The 16733-nt window shown below is 39.6% G+C and overlaps 1 protein-coding gene across 1 annotated transcript in view; it reads left to right on the top strand.

Annotated features, from left to right (window-relative positions):
* Strn (striatin) overlaps positions 1–16733 on the top strand; it is an 81089-nt gene extending 64356 nt beyond the window's left edge. The window contains exons 10-18 of the mRNA XM_028773433.1: positions 2129–2265; positions 4624–4799; positions 7062–7109; positions 8345–8466; positions 9519–9686; positions 11428–11568; positions 12514–12621; positions 13639–13725; positions 13816–16733. Coding sequence (XP_028629266.1) covers positions 2129–2265; positions 4624–4799; positions 7062–7109; positions 8345–8466; positions 9519–9686; positions 11428–11568; positions 12514–12621; positions 13639–13725; positions 13816–13985 — 1157 coding nt within the window. The 3' untranslated portion in view covers positions 13986–16733. The remainder of the gene's footprint in view (positions 1–2128; positions 2266–4623; positions 4800–7061; positions 7110–8344; positions 8467–9518; positions 9687–11427; positions 11569–12513; positions 12622–13638; positions 13726–13815) is intronic.

Genomic DNA, 16733 nt, shown 5'->3' with positions numbered 1-16733 from the left:
AATGTATGTCACTTGGTGATCTGACATTTGCCTCACGTGGAGCTCGGTTCATCCCCCGCATTGGGGTAAAGGACTGAGTGGAGAAGAAGTGTGGACAGATGTGAGAGAGGTGGGGTGGAGGAAAGGAAAGACTGTTCACTTTATATTTAATCACCTGTTACTAAAAAGTCTTCACCCAGCATTCAGGAAAAGCTTTCATAGTCTCTGTGTAGTATCCCCGTTAGTTTTCTAAAAGCTAATTAAGACAGCAATGTTTAGTCATCCAAAAGTCCTGTAACCTATTTCTTCACTTCTGAGGACTCAGAGAACAAGATGCCCATCCACGTAGAGATGTGATGTCCTTTCTCTTCTGACCACTGGCTAGACCTTCCTAGAACATTAGCTACTACTAACCCATGCTGTGCTCGGTTCTAGAACTGTTTGCAGAACAAGGCCATTTTTATTTCACATATGAAAATGTTAGATATGAAAAATAGGACAAACAAAAGACACCTGCTGAATCCCTAGTTTCCTAGGTGCACATAAGTTGTTGTTTGAAATTTTGGCTTGAAAATTACATTTGGGCAGTTCTCACGCTGCAGACAGCTAGGGTTATTTGACTCCTTCAGAGGATATGCAACGTTCTAGGGAAAGCTTATTTTTTATTGGTACTACTCTTGTGTACAGCTTGACAGTGGCTTAATTTGTATTCTGTTTTATTCTGATAGTGATTTTCTTTTTTCTGATAGATTTTGAGTTTTTGTCACTAGTAGTAGTTCTTGTCACTGTTTATCCTTGGCTGTCCTGAGTTCATTATGTAGACCAGACTGGCCTTGAGGTCCATCTCCCTGGGCCTTCAGAGTGCTGAGGTTAAAGTTGTGCACACCCAGATGCTACTACTGGTTTTAAAGCATGTAACCATTATTTAATGTGCTCAACAAGTACCTGTTAGTAAACGTAACTGCAGCACTGCAGACAGCTTTCAGATCTACTGTGCACTCAACTCAGTTAACTTCCTTCTTTTTTTTTTTTTAAAGATAATATGTTTTCAGCAAATTCTTTGAAGTGTTAAATTTGTCTGAAATGTTTCTAGTCAATGGAGTATCTTTCTCTGGAAAGGCAAGCCCAGGTGCCTTGTTGGAATAGTCTTCTTTTATCAGGTCTTAGTTCAGTGTTTAGCTTTTCACTGGTTCTTTAGTGGTACTTGTTGAAAGGCTGGATGCTGTGTTCAGAGGTACCAAGAAAGATATTCACGTTGATTACACAGTGAAGCTTCTTCTTGAAGCACAGTGACAACTATTAGAGTTCTGAAATGGACTTGAAAACATCTTTAAGGGAAATAAAACATGCGTACAAATGGGAACAGCTCATTGAATCATCACAAATCAGAAGTAGCCACAGTAGTTCCTGCAGTTACTCTCAGAACAAGGAACAGAGCATTACTAAGGTAGTAATGCTCTACATTACTGATGTAGCGCCCTCTGTGGCCCTTTACCCACTGGTCACTTGTCTCACTTCAAGAGGTAATTCTGACTTCTAACACTATATTAATTTTTCTTAGATAGGCACATAGTTTTCACTTTGAAATGTCTACAATATTCCAGTTTATAGAATTGATTGGTTTTATTTTTAGTGAGATCAACAGTGTTGAATGTACAGCAAGAACCACTTGTTAATATACTTAGTAATTGGTAGATGTTATTTGAGTAGTTATGAAATATCAAATAGAGAGAAAACTTACTTTTAGCCTTGATATTTTCTATATAATGATAAAGGAAAGGACAGTAGATACTACTGTGTTTCTCTTTTACCTTTCTAATTAGATGATATTGATAACAGGATAATATATGAAGAAGCAGTTTTTAAGATTTTTTTTTTGGCTCATGGAATTTTACTGTTTACAAAATTTCTTAACAGTAATATAAGAGAGGTATGATCTCTCAGGCCAGCACCTAGAGAATTTCCTTTGTTCTGGGCCAGCCTAGGCTCAAAAAACCTCCAGACAGACAGACAGACAGACAGACCGACCAACAACTCCCAAAATAGATCAAGTAAAAATGTACACCTTCACTTAGCAGAAGTGTAATGCAAGCCAGTGAGACTAGCTGTGGCCTGTTTAGATGTGTAACTTGGACTTTGTCTCCCTCAGTGGAAGCACTGACGTTTCCTCCTTCTTCTGGGAAGTCATTTATCATGGGAGCAGATGAAGCCCTTGAGAGCGAGCTGGGGCTTGGAGAGCTAGCAGGCCTTACGGTGGCCAACGAAGCAGACTCACTAGCGTATGATGTGAGTAACAGCTTTGTTTTTCATACCATTAATCTGTTTGAAAATTTAATAGTTGACTTTATAGAAGAAGATGGCAGAGGTAAAATTTTTCACAAGTATGGATCTTGGTTTTAATCTCAAGCTTTGCAAAGATGGATATAAAAATAAGCTCATTTTCTAAATAACCTGGCAATTAAAGGTGGAGACTGCCTTTATCTGTGGTCACTAAACTGCGTTGGTTTTAGGTAGGCACCCATGATGTGCCGATGTCTTCCCATCCCGCCCCTTCAGCACCTTGTCCAGTGTGTGCTCCTGCGCTGCCCGGCTTCTCCTCATTGCTGCATGCTCGCTTCTTGTCTCCTCAGCCTTACAGCAGCGGTCCTCCAGATGACCGGTTCATAATGCCTGGAGGCAGCACGTCCTCCCACCTACACCACGAAGACATTACCCAGTAGCTGTTTGAACTTGGACTTCTTTCTAACTCAAACTCACATTTTTCCTTTTCAGGAAAAACTGATATTATGTGTTTATCCTATTTCCAAAGGTAGTTCTTTGTTTTATTAAACATTCCAGCAATCTGGTGCTATATTTTTTTAAGTATAAAAAATACTTAATGGAATTTTTGGAGGTTCTTTGTCTCATATTTCTTTGTCAGATTTTGTTTTTGTTTTTTTTTTTTAGCTTTGTAGGTTCTTTGGGTATGTATTATGGTTTCCAGTTTTGTGGGATTTCTGTGTGATAATATATGTCTCTTGTGTCTATGTGTTTCTTGTAATTTTTTGTTTGGTTCTTTTTTCCTTTTTTGTTCCATTTAACTCCTTTTTGTTTTATGTTATTATTCTTTAGATGTCTGTTTTCAAGAGGGGGGAGATTCAGATGGAGAGGAAAGTGGGGGGGGGACCTGGAGGAATTGGTAAAGGGAATCTGTACTCAGAATATATTATGAAAAAAAATCTCTTTTTAATAAAATAATTTTAAAAGTATCATCTTCTAATCTCTCTGCACCCAGAGACTGGGTGTAGTCCTGGCTGTGGGTCTTACTGTAGCTGCAGTCAAGATGTTGCCAGTGCCTGCTTTCTCTCTTGAAGACTTACCTTGGAGAAGGCCAGACTCTGTCCCAGTTGTTGGCAGGCTGTGCATTGCTAAAGTGCTAAAGTTTTACCACAAAGTGCCCTTCATGCTGTCTTCACATGGCACCTAGTGTCCACACTTGAGTGTGTGTGAAAGGAAATGCAGCAGGGGTATAGCCCAGTGATGACCCTGGATTCTAAATCTTCCTCCTCAGCTCTGGGTGCTGGAATTGCAAGTGTGTGACACAGTGCTCAGCCATTGTAGCATTTTTTTTTATGTCCAGTTTATGAATTTTGTTTCCATCTTGGTGAAGAAAGTATTAAGTCTCAAAAACTGTGATTGTAGTTTAAATTAACAAGCTGTCTTAGTTTGGGGCTGCATTGCTGAGATGAAACAACTCAAGCAGACGTGACTTGGGTAGAAGAACGTTTATTGCACTTACAGTTGCACATCACAGTCGATGGAAGTCAGTGCAGGAATCGGAGCAGAGGCTGTAGAAGAACACTGGCTCACTCGCCTGCTTTCTTAACACACAGCACCGCCAGCCTAGGCTGGCACTGCCCACAGTGAGCTCGACTCTCCCACATCAATCCTCCATCAAGAAAATGCCTCACACTGGCTCACAGGCCAAGCTGGTGGGAACATTTTCTCTACTGAGGTTCCCTTTTCCAAAATGACTCTAGTCATTGACACACTTGACATAAAACTAGCCAGGATGTAGGCGTAAAGAGAAAAAACTCAGTTTTTCCTACCCCAATTACACTTTCTGTCTTAGAGTTTGAATTGAGTTAGTTCTACTAATTATTCAGTCTCTCTGTCACTGTGACATGATAAGTTGAAATAAGTACTTGTTAGAAAGGAAGGCTTACTTGAGTTTCAGTCCATGTTTGGTTGGAGCTGTGGGAAGAAGCTACTTGCTTTATGGTGTTAGGGGAGCAGAAAAAGGAGGCGGCTGGGTTCTGCTGTCTCCTAGCTCATCTAGGCTCCATCTGCTTAAGCCTCTCCCCTCTGGGAAGGCCACAGGCTGTTGACCAAGCCTCCAACACCCAGGCCTTGGGAGGACATTCAGGATCCAAACTAACAATAGTAGAGAACTGTTTGGAATTATTTACCTACATTTTAGATTGAATTATGTTAACTATTCTTTGATTCTTTTGTATTCCTTCCATGAAAACTACTGCCACACACTGGAATTTTGCTAATTGGTTTGGTTGTTTACTTTAAAAGTATATTATTTTGAGAATTATACTATGTAATAGTTTAATAGCAAATCAGTGATCTCAGCCTGATCTTTCATTTCTTTAATAGATAGCGAATAATAAAGATGCCTTGAGGAAGACATGGAATCCTAAGTTTACATTGAGGAGTCACTTTGATGGCATCCGAGCCCTTGCTTTCCACCCCGTCGAGCCTGTGTTAATAACAGCATCAGAGGACCATACGCTGAAAATGTGGAATCTGCAGAAAACAGCCCCAGCCAAAAAGTGAGGATATCTACTAGTACTTTTTAAAAAAAGAATTTAGTTAAGTTATTTATCAACAGGAAAAGATATATTTTAAAAACAATTTTCTGTAATATTTCCCAAATATCTCTTCTTATTCTTTATTTGTTACCATTTATAGGTAGATCCTTCAGACAGTCTAATGCTAGGTCTGACATTTAGGAAAGAGTTGTACTTGGTGGTTCCCATGTGTTTGTAAGTGCTGATTACAGTCTGTATGCATAAGTGTTTTACGTGGTTCTATAATGAAGATCCTGTTGCTGTAAAGAGACATAAGTAGGAACACTTAGAATTATCAACCTTTGACCTCAGTCTGGCTCATCATTTGTGGTTTAGATTTACAAAATGAAGAAATGCTTAGGTACTTTTCTATGCTGACAACAAGTTTTCCACACTAGGCAGTTTGTCTGACCCGAAGGACACTGCTGTGCGTGCTTAGGTGTCTGTTCTTGGCTTGGTGCTGTCTGAGTGACAACAGGCTTCATTAGCTCCCAAGTTAGACCAGATGTACTTGGCTAGGTCCTTCTGGAGCTCACCTTCCATTGGTCCATCCATCATCCAGAAAGCGTCCGACAGCAGGGATCCTTTTGCTGTGTTAGGCTTATGAGTACAGTGGACGGTGACACAGGACATCCCATAAGTTGTACTAGAACTGCCCACTTTAAAAGACACCAATAGCATTGGTGCTGTGAGTCATGCAGGACAGTGCTGGATGCAGCCTGAGCAGAACGTCGATGGAGGTCGGCACAGAGCTCATTCCCTTTATGTACTGTGCCTTTGCCTTTCTGACTCTCAGCTCACAGTATGTAGTTCTGGCTGCAGCCCAGTCACACGAAGCTAAATGTAAATGTCTGATTTACAAGAAGAACAAAGCAAATTAGCAAATGACAGTAACCTGGTTACCTTTAGGCTTCTGAGTGACATGAGGAGAGAGAAGTATACCTACACATCCCTGCAACATGATGTAGGAAATAGTGAGTTCTTAACCAGTGTCTGTGATGAGTCCAGTTCTCAGTAATGAATGAACACTTGGGCAGTGACTTCAGAATCAAGTATAGACGTAGTAACTTCACAAAAACACAAGGGAGGTAAAAGTACCATTGCTGAAATCCTGCCGTGTGCAGAGTTCTGGCCTTGACTGTATTTTATATTTAGATTCTCATTTTTCTTTTTTTTCCTGTAGGAATAGCTAGGTTTATTATTAATGTACCATCCATAGACATAAGACCCAACATCCCCCTGACCCAACAAGGAAGTTGACAAAACCTTAACAAGAAGAGCATATGCTGGGTATGCTGGGAGTCAGGGATCCTGTGACGGGCCAGCCATCTCTGCTTTGGTGCCCAGAAGACAGTGTGAGACTTTGAAGGCTTCCAAAGCGTCAGGGAGTCCAGGGTACTGCTTTGTAGAACCCAATGAGTATGGTGTACTTTTCCCAACTCTTTTCTCCTCTGTACATGAAATTAATTCCTAGGCCAAAGTCTGACCCAGAGCTTTCGACAATTATAGACTGAGAATTATGTTTCCATTACTTCCTCTCAGATGTGTAGGCCTCAGACAACTGCTTGAACTCCATCTCACTCCTTCAATATAGAAACCAAATCCTAATGTCTTCTTTTGTCATTGTGAGTGAGTCAGCCAAGGCCTCCAGAGTCTCCTCGTTAGAGTCGTGGTCTGTCTTGAAGTGCTGTACTAGCTCCTGGAACTGCTCAGTGGTGAACCCAGAGTTGCCGTCCATGGAAGCTAGACTTGGAGATGTCACCATCTCAGTTTCTTCTGTCTTCACCGCAGCTCACTTGAGCTCCCTTCTTCAGTTTCCAGATTCTCATTTTTCAATGTTGAAGAGTTGGTACTATCTAGACTTTCTGCTTTACTTTATATATAGGATAGTCTGAAGTTAAGAAATAATAAAAACTTCCCTGAGTTAGTTAAATAATGAAATAACTGGAAATCACATTCTGAAATTACCTTAACAGCCCATGTTCTCTCTTGGGAGTGACACTCTCCCACTAGTGGATGAATTGTAACAGTGTAAGAAGGCTGTGTTTGCAGTCTGTTGTACTGAGGTGGTAGTTTGTTGATGCCACTAAGGTGTAATTGGCATTAGGTGAGCCTCTGTATCCTGAGGCTGAGGATCTTACTACCATAGAGTCTATTTCTGACCGCAGTCTTATGACACAGTTAGTCATGCCATTTGCTACTGAAGTATAGAGCACTCAGACTTGTCTTCTTTCTCTGATTTAGGAGTACTTCTCTAGATGTGGAGCCTATCTATACATTCAGGGCTCACAAGTAAGTACATGGTTTTTTTTTTTTTTTTTTTTTTTTTGCTGTTTTTAGTTTGTTTTTATCTTAAGCCAACATCTTTATGACACAGTTTTAATTGGAATATCATATATTCTTTCACATATGTAATTTAGTATATTTTTTTCTGTGAGTGTTGGGCTTTTTTTGTAAATGTCAAAGAACCTGGCAGATAAGATAAATACCCATAGGGATCCTGGTATGTGGGCATCATAAACTGAAGTCAAGGCATTTAGGTTTGTTAGAAATGCTAGTGTTGGGACTGAAAAGATGCTTCAGCAGTTAAGGGTGCTTGCTGCTTCTCAGAAAACTGGAATTTGGTTCCCAGCACACATGTGAGAGGATTCACAGCAGCTTGTAACACCAGCTCCTGGTGATCTGACAGTGCTCTTCTGACTTTTTTGAATATCCATGCAGAGATAACATATACACACACACAATTAAAAAGCAAAATAATTTTTAAAAGGAGTTCTCACATTTTTTTCTTCTCTTCACATAGCTTACATAGAAATTACTCAAAGTCTAGGGATGTAGTTGAAAGTAGAAGGCTTGCCCTTTGGGTGTGAGGCCTAGGTACCCTCCTTAGGAGCACATGCTCACACATGCTCACACATGCTCACACATGCTCACACATGCTCACACATGCTCACACACATGCTGCTTATATTTTTAACCAAGAGTTTGTCTATAGTAATAGAAAAACATATTTTCTTGCTTCTCCTTGCATATAAGTGGCGTGTCTTCTCTTGATGTGTCAAGCAAATTGATATCTTTTTATATAAAGTAAATATTTTTTTAGGGTTAGCAGGCCATATACTATCTGTTGAACTTTTTTGGTCCTCTTTTTGGCTTTTGGTTTGGTTTGGTTTGGTTTGGTTTTTGCTGGGGATTGAACTAAGGATCTTAATTCTTGTAACATATTCTTAGTTTTGTTGTGTGTGCTATTATTTTAAATTTAAAAGTATAAAAGCATTCTTAGCTTAAGGCCTTGTACTAGGCCTACTGGGTGATTTTTAGCCTCAAGGCCATAATTTACTAACCTCCTGTGTAGCAAAGAAAGAAAAATGAATAGTACTTCAGTAGTGTTTTTATTCATTGTTACAAGCTGGAGAGTAGAAAGGCATTTAAGTAGTTAAACATCCTGAATGTTTGTAAGCTGTATTGTAGAATTAATGTTGGTGATAGCAGTTTGTTACCACACACGGGTTTGTTTGGTGTCGCAGAGGTCCGGTGCTGTGTGTGGTAATGAGTAGCAATGGTGAGCAGTGCTACAGTGGTGGCACTGATGGACTGATCCAGAGCTGGAGCACCACCAACCCCAACATCGACCCCTATGATTCTTACGGTACGTGGCTCTCCAGAGTTCTGAAGCAATGTTTCTATATTAAGGGTAAAGTTATAGTTTAAAAATTAGTAAAGAGAAGCATGTCTTTATTTCATTCAAAAGGAGTCCTGTAAATGCAAGAATCAGTGAGGTATAGAATGCTAAAAGTAAAAACATGCTGTTCTTGAGAAAAGAGTTTACCTCTGCAGTCTTACTGGACAGAAGTACTGCTTCGGTTGACGTTTGCTTTCTTCTTGTTAGACATCTGCCTAGTACTTGAAACACTATAACTCATTTGTAGTCAATCATATTTCATTACTGTTTTTGATAAACAACACTGAATAGAAGAAGCTAATTAGTTTTAAAGTCCACACCTCCAAAAGTATTTATTATAAAGAGTCTCAAAGGTTAAGAAATGGCCTTTTGGCTATGTTTGGAGGTGTAGCCCTGAAATCTCTGAACTTCAACGGGAGAAGTAGAAGTGCTGTGAACGTAGACCAGCTCAGTCTAGTTCATGAGTTCTTGCCCTGGCTGAGTTCTGTCCATCCTTCTCTCCCCTCAACACAAACCTATGCGGATGTGGATACATGGATTTGCATGGGCCTTTGGCTGTAAGAGCAGTGTTACTATTGCCATGAATCCATGTTATATGCTCTCTCCAGATATTACCATAAATTCCCTTGCAAAACTCTTGAGAAATTGGCTGCTTTAGTTTTAATACAGATTTTTAACGTGTCATGTTTGTCATTAAAAATATTTTAATTTTACTACGTTTTACTACCAAAGAGAAGTAAACATAAAATCAGCAAACAAAATTCTCTCCTAACATTTATTTAAGAGACAATAAAATAGAGCTTTCTTTACAAGCCAAGTTGTGCTTCTTAATTCTAATTTAGAATTGTCAAACTCTGTATTTGTATACTTCCAAAACTGTAATTATGACAGCATCTCGGAAGAATAATGGAAGGTAGGGAGATTATATTATACTGTTTCCCGATGCTCTATTTTATGTTTAACATTGAACCTAATGATTTTACAGTTTTTCCTCCTGGTTTTGTGCTTGTTTTACACAGATCCTTCTGTTCTAAGAGGCCCTCTGCTGGGCCACACGGATGCGGTGTGGGGGCTGGCCTACAGTGCAGCACACCAGCGCTTGTTGTCCTGTTCAGCAGACGGTACTCTTCGCGTATGGAATACAACTGAGGTTGCTCCAGCACTGAGTGTATTTAATGATAACCAAGGTACACTCCTCAAAATGAAAACTTCCAGATCTGAACATCCTACTCTTAAAAAAAAAAAAAAAGCAAACAAATAAATGATTCTGTGAACTCTTGATTGTATAAATTTTTAAGGTTTTTTTTTTTATAAGGAGCAACAGTATTTTTATTTGAAATTTCAATGAATATATATTTCCTAAGACCATACCATTTGATGAGAAAATGGGGTTTGAATTTTTAAGACTGAGACATAACTTACTTTCAGTGAAAATACTGAAAGGATTTGTTCTGATGCATCTGGTGAACAGCAGTCCTATAACTGACACAGCTCTGCAGCTGGACCATTTCTTCCCTTGGTAGATTGTTCCAGTGTGGGTCTTTTAGAAACAATTTATCGCCGGGTGGTGGTGGCGCACGCCTTTAATCCCAGCACTTGGGAGGCAGAGACAGGCGGATTTCTGAGTTCGTGGCCAGCCGGGTCTACAGAGTGAGTTCCAGGACAGCCAGGGCTACACAGAGAAACCCTGTCTCGAAAAAAAAGCAAAACAAAACAAAAAAAAAACCAAAACAAAAAAAGGAATAATTTATCATGAACATTTATAACTTTTCACTGTGGGCAGTAAAGACCTCGCAGAATTGCTAGGCTTAGGGTAGGAGTTTGTTATTAACTGATGTGAAATAGCTAATGTTTTCCCAAGTGCTTAGGTAGCAACGTGGGCTGTGGCGTCTGTGAGATCATTTGCTCTGCACCCTGACTTGCCTCTGCCGCGTTCTGCCGCGTGTTAGCCTTCTGTGAGCCGGTGGTAGTGTTTCACTTGAGTTGTAGTGTTGGGCTCTGTGACATCTCATTTGGTTCAGTTGCTGTTTACTATTGTCTAGTTCTAGATCTTCCGCTACAGATTCAGTTTTGAATTACTACCTTGCTTTAGTTAGGCATTGGACCAAATGAAACAGATTGCTTTATTTTTATATTTATTCTGTTTGTTTCTTTTCTTGTGGTAGTGCCTTGCTGCATATCCCCAGTTTACCTTGAATTTATTGTATAGTCCAGGCTGACCTCAGGTTCATCATCCTTGAATCTCAGCTTCCCAAGTGCTTCGATTTAAGGCATATGTTACCACGCTGGCTTTATCACTCTGTTTTTGGTACGAATAACTTCCAGGTTTAGTCCTTGATAGTACTTTTTTTAATGTTTGTGTGGTGATTGGCATGCTAGACAAATATTCTAGCATTGTGTTACACTCCTTAGCCACAGAATACCTTTATTTTTCAGCAAAGGATATATACAAATCTTGAGCTGTTATGACTTGCCTTTAGACTTTGAAGACTTAACTACATCCTAGGCAAGTGTGGTACTCCTGGGCTGCGCCTCAGCCAGAGGTGACTGTGTTGTTGGTTTTTTCTTCAAGATGGATTTTTAAAATACAGAATTCCCACTGTGTTATTCTATGTCTGCCTGAAGTGGAAATGGAAGCTATAAAACTTACAGTCTATATGTTTTTATTTCTTTATAAATAAGTTTGCATTCCATGAGTGTATTAGCACAATAATGGTAGAAAACATTTAACAGGTAGGGATAATAAAGTAGACTGAGGCTACAAGTTAGAAAGGAATACTCTTTGCTGAAAGATTATAAAATAACTTGTTTTAATGTTAAGCTTTATTTACTTAAGTTGGTCATACTTTGGTTTGTTTTGCTACATTTTGAGCACTTTGTCAAGTAGGCTTTAAACTCTCATTCTCTTTGAATATTTCTGACTCTCAGAACTGGGAATCCCTGCTTCTGTGGATCTGGTGAGCAGCGACCCGAGCCATATGGTAGCATCGTTCAGCAAGGGATATACAAGCATCTTTAACATGGAAACACAGCAGCGAATTCTCACGTTAGAATCCAATGTCGATTCAAGTATGTATACCAGGTTTTAAAAGTCTCTGTATTAGTTTTTAAACTTAATCAAAAGTATAATCACCATAGTCACTATAAAAAATGCTTGAGTTATAAAATATGGTAGTGCCCAAGCCTGAGAACACATTTACTTTAAAACAATTGATGTTGTTTCTTAACTTCAACACAGTCTAAGCAACCAAACCAAACAGCAGAAAAATCTCACACAAAGAACTTACTCCACATGGCCAGGTGACATTTTCTGTTGTATATGGAAATAACAAGCAGGGTATAGTAATCTCTTTGAAATCTCTTTGAAAACTCTTAAAAAGTACACAACAACAATTGTCAATATGCTACTTAAAAATTTAAAATCTGATGGGTTGCAAGATGATGGATTTTTTTTTCCATTATGTTTCAAAGAAGGAACAAGGATCTATATTTTGATCACAACTATGTGAATAGAACTCCGTGTGTAGAAGGAACTGAGGTTTAGCTTTGAAGATTACTTGTGTTCAAATGATGATAGAACTTTTTTGGTTGGTGTGTTTGGTTTTGTTTTGAAACAGGGTCTCACTTTGAATCTCTGACTGGCCCAGAACTCTATGTAGATGAGCTGTGCTGCTCTTGAACTCACAGAGATCCTCCTGCCTCTGTGCCACCACCCCAGCTATTAGAACTTTATTAAGGTAGCAAACATAGAGACTTGGTGTCATCAGTGTTTCTAGGCCAAGTGTAAGATGGTGTCAGTGTGTAGCAGGGTGGAAAGAAGCTTCTGACTATTCATTGCCTGTGGCTGGGGTGTGGTTTAGCTCAGGTGACTCATTTACAACACTAAAGCTAGAGGCATAATTGGAGAGTAATTGAACAAAGCCAGACTGAAGTTGAATTGTTTATTTTTTTCTGCCTTTGTACAAAAAAATTACTTTGACTAATTTGTATTGACTTTCAATTTTTCCTTTTTAGCAGCCAGTTCTTCCTGCCAGATAAACAGAGTCATCAGTCATCCCACCCTCCCGATCAGCATCACTGCTCATGAAGACAGGCATATCAAATTCTACGATAACAATACAGGTAAGAACTTACTGAGACTGAGTCGTGCTGAAGCAAAACCCACAGCAACAAGAAGGAAAGCAGCAATAAGTGCCCACTAAAAGTAAGCTTATTGTGGGTGTCTGATGGTCGCTTCATAGTCACGGAGACACTGAGACACTCCTAAGACTGTCAGACAGTGGGGAGCAGAGAACTTATTCTAAAGCCCCAGGCCTAAGCGCCAATAGAAACGTCTGCAGCAGTCTGCAAGGAGTGAGCGTTAACAGAAACATGTGAAGGCAGAGGCTGGTGGTTGTGTTTTACTTTAAATTGTTCAATTATCAAATAGCTGTGTTCTCTTGTTCACTATTAAATAGCTCAATTTAGTGTTGTAGATGAGAACCCTCCAGTCATTTGTTCTGTGTGTTTTTCCATGGGCTGATCTTTTCTGTGTTAACCCAAAATGTGAGTTCTGACTGAGCTGGTGCATGGAGCTTTCCCGGTCTTCAGTGGTCTGCATTTCAGCAGTCTACGGACGTGCACAGAGAGTTGAAATGGGAAGAACCGCGTGTGCGCGGCCATGTTTCTTTGGCTGTCTGCCTTTTTTAATATAGTCACTTGTGGTTGTGTTTAGTTGCTGGCAGTTTAATTTTCATTTTTTTTTTTCTGTGTTATTTCACCAAAACTCTGGTTGTGTTTTCTTTCTCTTCTTTTGTCTCTTTGAGATTGAACTTTCTGTCCTCCTACACTCATGTGGTCTGTAAGTAAAGGGTGCACAAAAAGATTAGTAATGTCCAACTCATAATTAGTGAACATGGAAAACCCACTGAATTTGTTGTGGCTTAAAAGACGGAGTCTCATCTGAAATTTAACCTGTTTTTATTTCTCGTTACTAACATGACCAAAGGCAAGACAGGGAGATGTGCTGTTTGAACTGTGGAAAAGGTTGATCACAAAGTACACAGACAGGGTGACTGGGGAAACCAGGATAGCGTGGAAGTCGGCATGATTAAGCTGAAGAAAATCATCAATAAAGAGTAACACTTTCTTTTTCCAAAGGCAAACTGATCCACTCGATGGTGGCCCACCTGGAGGCTGTTACAAGTTTGGCAGTTGATCCAAATGGCCTGTACTTGATGTCTGGCAGTAAGTGCATTAGCTGTGGCTTATGTGTTTGTCCTTACCATCTTCACGTTGACGTAATTGTTCCTTTCACCCTCCTTTCTTTTGCAATAGGTCATGACTGTTCAATACGCTTATGGAATTTAGAAAGTAAGACATGTATCCAGGAGTTCACAGCTCATCGGAAAAAATTTGAAGAATCGATCCATGATGTAGCATTCCACCCTTCCAAATGCTATATAGCCAGTGCTGGAGCCGACGCCCTGGCTAAGGTCTTTGTATGATGTGGTTGTATCAGCTTCACTTTGTAGCTCTTATAAAAGTCAACTGCACAACGAGATACGGAAGACCAGGGCAAGAATCAGCTCGCCCTGCCCTTTTGTTCTGCTGAGGGAGCACAGAGAACTCTGTTAAAGTATAGTTTTTCAATTCGTATACTGTTTTCTAAAATTAAGGTTTGTTCAGGTTGCTGCAAGCTCAGCCAAACCTGTGAACCTAAAACTTTCAGATTTCCCCCACAAAGAGGCACTTTTATTTCTGAAGTATTTTTATTTCTCATTCGCTGGGCAGGCCTGAGCGGAACAGGTTTAGTGTCTCCCTTTTGAGTAAACAGGGCGTGCTGCCATGGATAATTAGAGTTGAATGCCGGGAATGAGTAGAGGGGAAACCTAACTGTACTTCCACCCTGAGACATCTGCTAACCACGCTAGGTAGTCAGCTGTACAGTTGTATCTGCTCTACTAACCCCACTGTGTATAATATAATGAGCAGTCAGTGTTCATATGAGTTCCTACCACAGCTGTCCTTTCAGCCGTTCTCATAAAGCACATGGCAAAGCATTTCACCTGTTAGGAGGAAAAGATGCAATAATATGTTCAGTATATTACTATTCAGAAATGCTAAACAAATACTTAATTCGAAAGCAGATTTCTATATTGTATTACAATTTTGAAAGTAGATGTGGAACCATTCTAAAGTTTAGCTGTGAAACACAGTCAAGAATGGTTAATAGTGTCTGCTTTTACTAAAGGATTTAACTCATCCAGGTTTGAGATCCTGTTTATTTTTAAGGGCAAACAGGGCATATTTCTATAATTTGTCTAAAACTTCACCTCATTAATGTGGCATTTATAGTACTAGAGTTATTATTTCATATTGATAAAATTGACTTCCTAGTGACTCTCTGAAAAAGGAGAAAACTATTTATTAGCATCCATTTTCCAACACCCGTATAACTGGTTCAAGTGATCCTTGCTGTTTCTTCCCTACCTTTAATGGTTGTGTTGTCTGATGCTTACCATAAACAGTTTATAATTATTATGTCATGTAGCCCAAAACATGTGGTCACCTCAGGCAGCTGCTTTTGCAGCTGTACCTAATAAGGTAGTGCACTCCAGAAAGTCTCTACTCGTGATGGAAAAGACCTCTGTGGAGATGTAGATGGAGATGTCAGTGCCTGCAATATCTACAAGGTCTCCTCCTCCCCTCCCCGCCCCGCCCCGCCCCGAATTGTCCAATTGGAACGCACACTTTAATGAACAGTTGATCAATACTGTATCTAGAGAAAACCATGTCCTAAAATGCCGGCTCACACATTTATCTGTGAGCTGCGTGTGGCCAGCTTTGGGGAGTCTGAGAATCCTGCTGACTCACGTAGGGCAGTCCTCATACCCTTCACACCCTCTCTGCTTTTGTCCTAAAGGACAGAGACCACTATAAATACTAATTCAAATTAATCTCCACCTTTTTACCAAAATGTATACACCATGGGCTCTGTCTTAAAAATAGTTTACCCATAAATATTGTGGCCCATTAAAAGAATTCCATTGCCATAGCCATGGCATTTCTGGTGGTCTGTTCTTTGAAGTAGTATTCTCATGGTGATATGGCTAATAATTGACTTCTTAAAAATTTCTGCTCATCTGTCTTTAGAATTCTCCAGTGCAGGCAAACTTTTATTATAACTTTATAAGAGTTCTGCTGAATTTCCCGGATTATTATATAGACATGCTGTAGTATTTAACACAACCACAGTTTATCCCTGTGCTTTGGTTAACAAGCAGGCTTAAGAGAATGACTGGGATATGCAAGAGAATTGAGTCACACATAACTCCCAGGTAAATGCTCACATTTTCATGTAGATAGAGTTTTATGTTGTGGCATAAATTCTTCCATTCCTTGTAAAATGAACAAAAGGATTTGCTAACTGAACATTTGTAGAATATTAGAAGATTCCAGTCGGTCAGAGGTGGCATATTTATGATGGCTGAGCACAGTTACTGCGTCAGTTACTTTCCAAAGTCTTCAGTCTATGTCTGACTCTTGTTGCCAACACTCCAAAGCCAGGAGACTCTGCCCTGATCGTTCTGTGCCTCGTGATTGAAGTTTTCCTGGGAAATAATCCTAAGATAGGCAAAGTGTAATACAAATGACAGGACTGTTGAAAGCTTTTTTTAGGAGGTGTGCTTTGTGCCATTGAAGACTGCACATAGAGATTCTTTTAGACTAGCCCTGTTTGCTGTCATCCTAGAAATGAGCCAAAGCTGTCTTCCAGCAGGATGGTAGCATGCACATGTGTTTGACTTTCCCCATCCTATTGAAAATTCACAGGATGAACGAATTCAAGATTCAAAATCCTTGAAATACTTTGATGACTATTTACCAGATTGTAAATGTTTTGGGTGGGCTGTTTGGGAACGTGAAGATAAACAGGTAGGTTAGGTCCCTGCCTTGTTCTCAGTGCTGTGGATGTGTCTCTGGGAGCTTACAGTACTTCTCAAAATGCAGCTGTCACTTGGAGCTCATTTGCTACTCAAACCATAGACAAATAAGTGATGTAATGACCTTCAGTATTTTTCTATTGAACAAAGTTATCAATTTTTGCCATTAAACAAATAATTAGTTATGCAAAGTATTTAGCTTTTGTAATCATTTAGTTGTAACTAAAAGGGGGAAATTGAACTGTATCACCAATAATGAACTTTCTGAGAAATTGTTTATCTGACTTCCATTATTCCTTCAGTATTCTTGCT

Source organism: Grammomys surdaster, unplaced genomic scaffold (assembly GCF_004785775.1).
Source record: "Grammomys surdaster isolate TR1022 unplaced genomic scaffold, NIH_TR_1.0 227, whole genome shotgun sequence".
NCBI lineage: Eukaryota > Metazoa > Chordata > Mammalia > Rodentia > Muridae > Grammomys > Grammomys surdaster.
The sequence above is the reverse complement of the archived record's forward strand: the minus strand, read 5'-3'. Positions and strand labels throughout refer to the sequence as shown.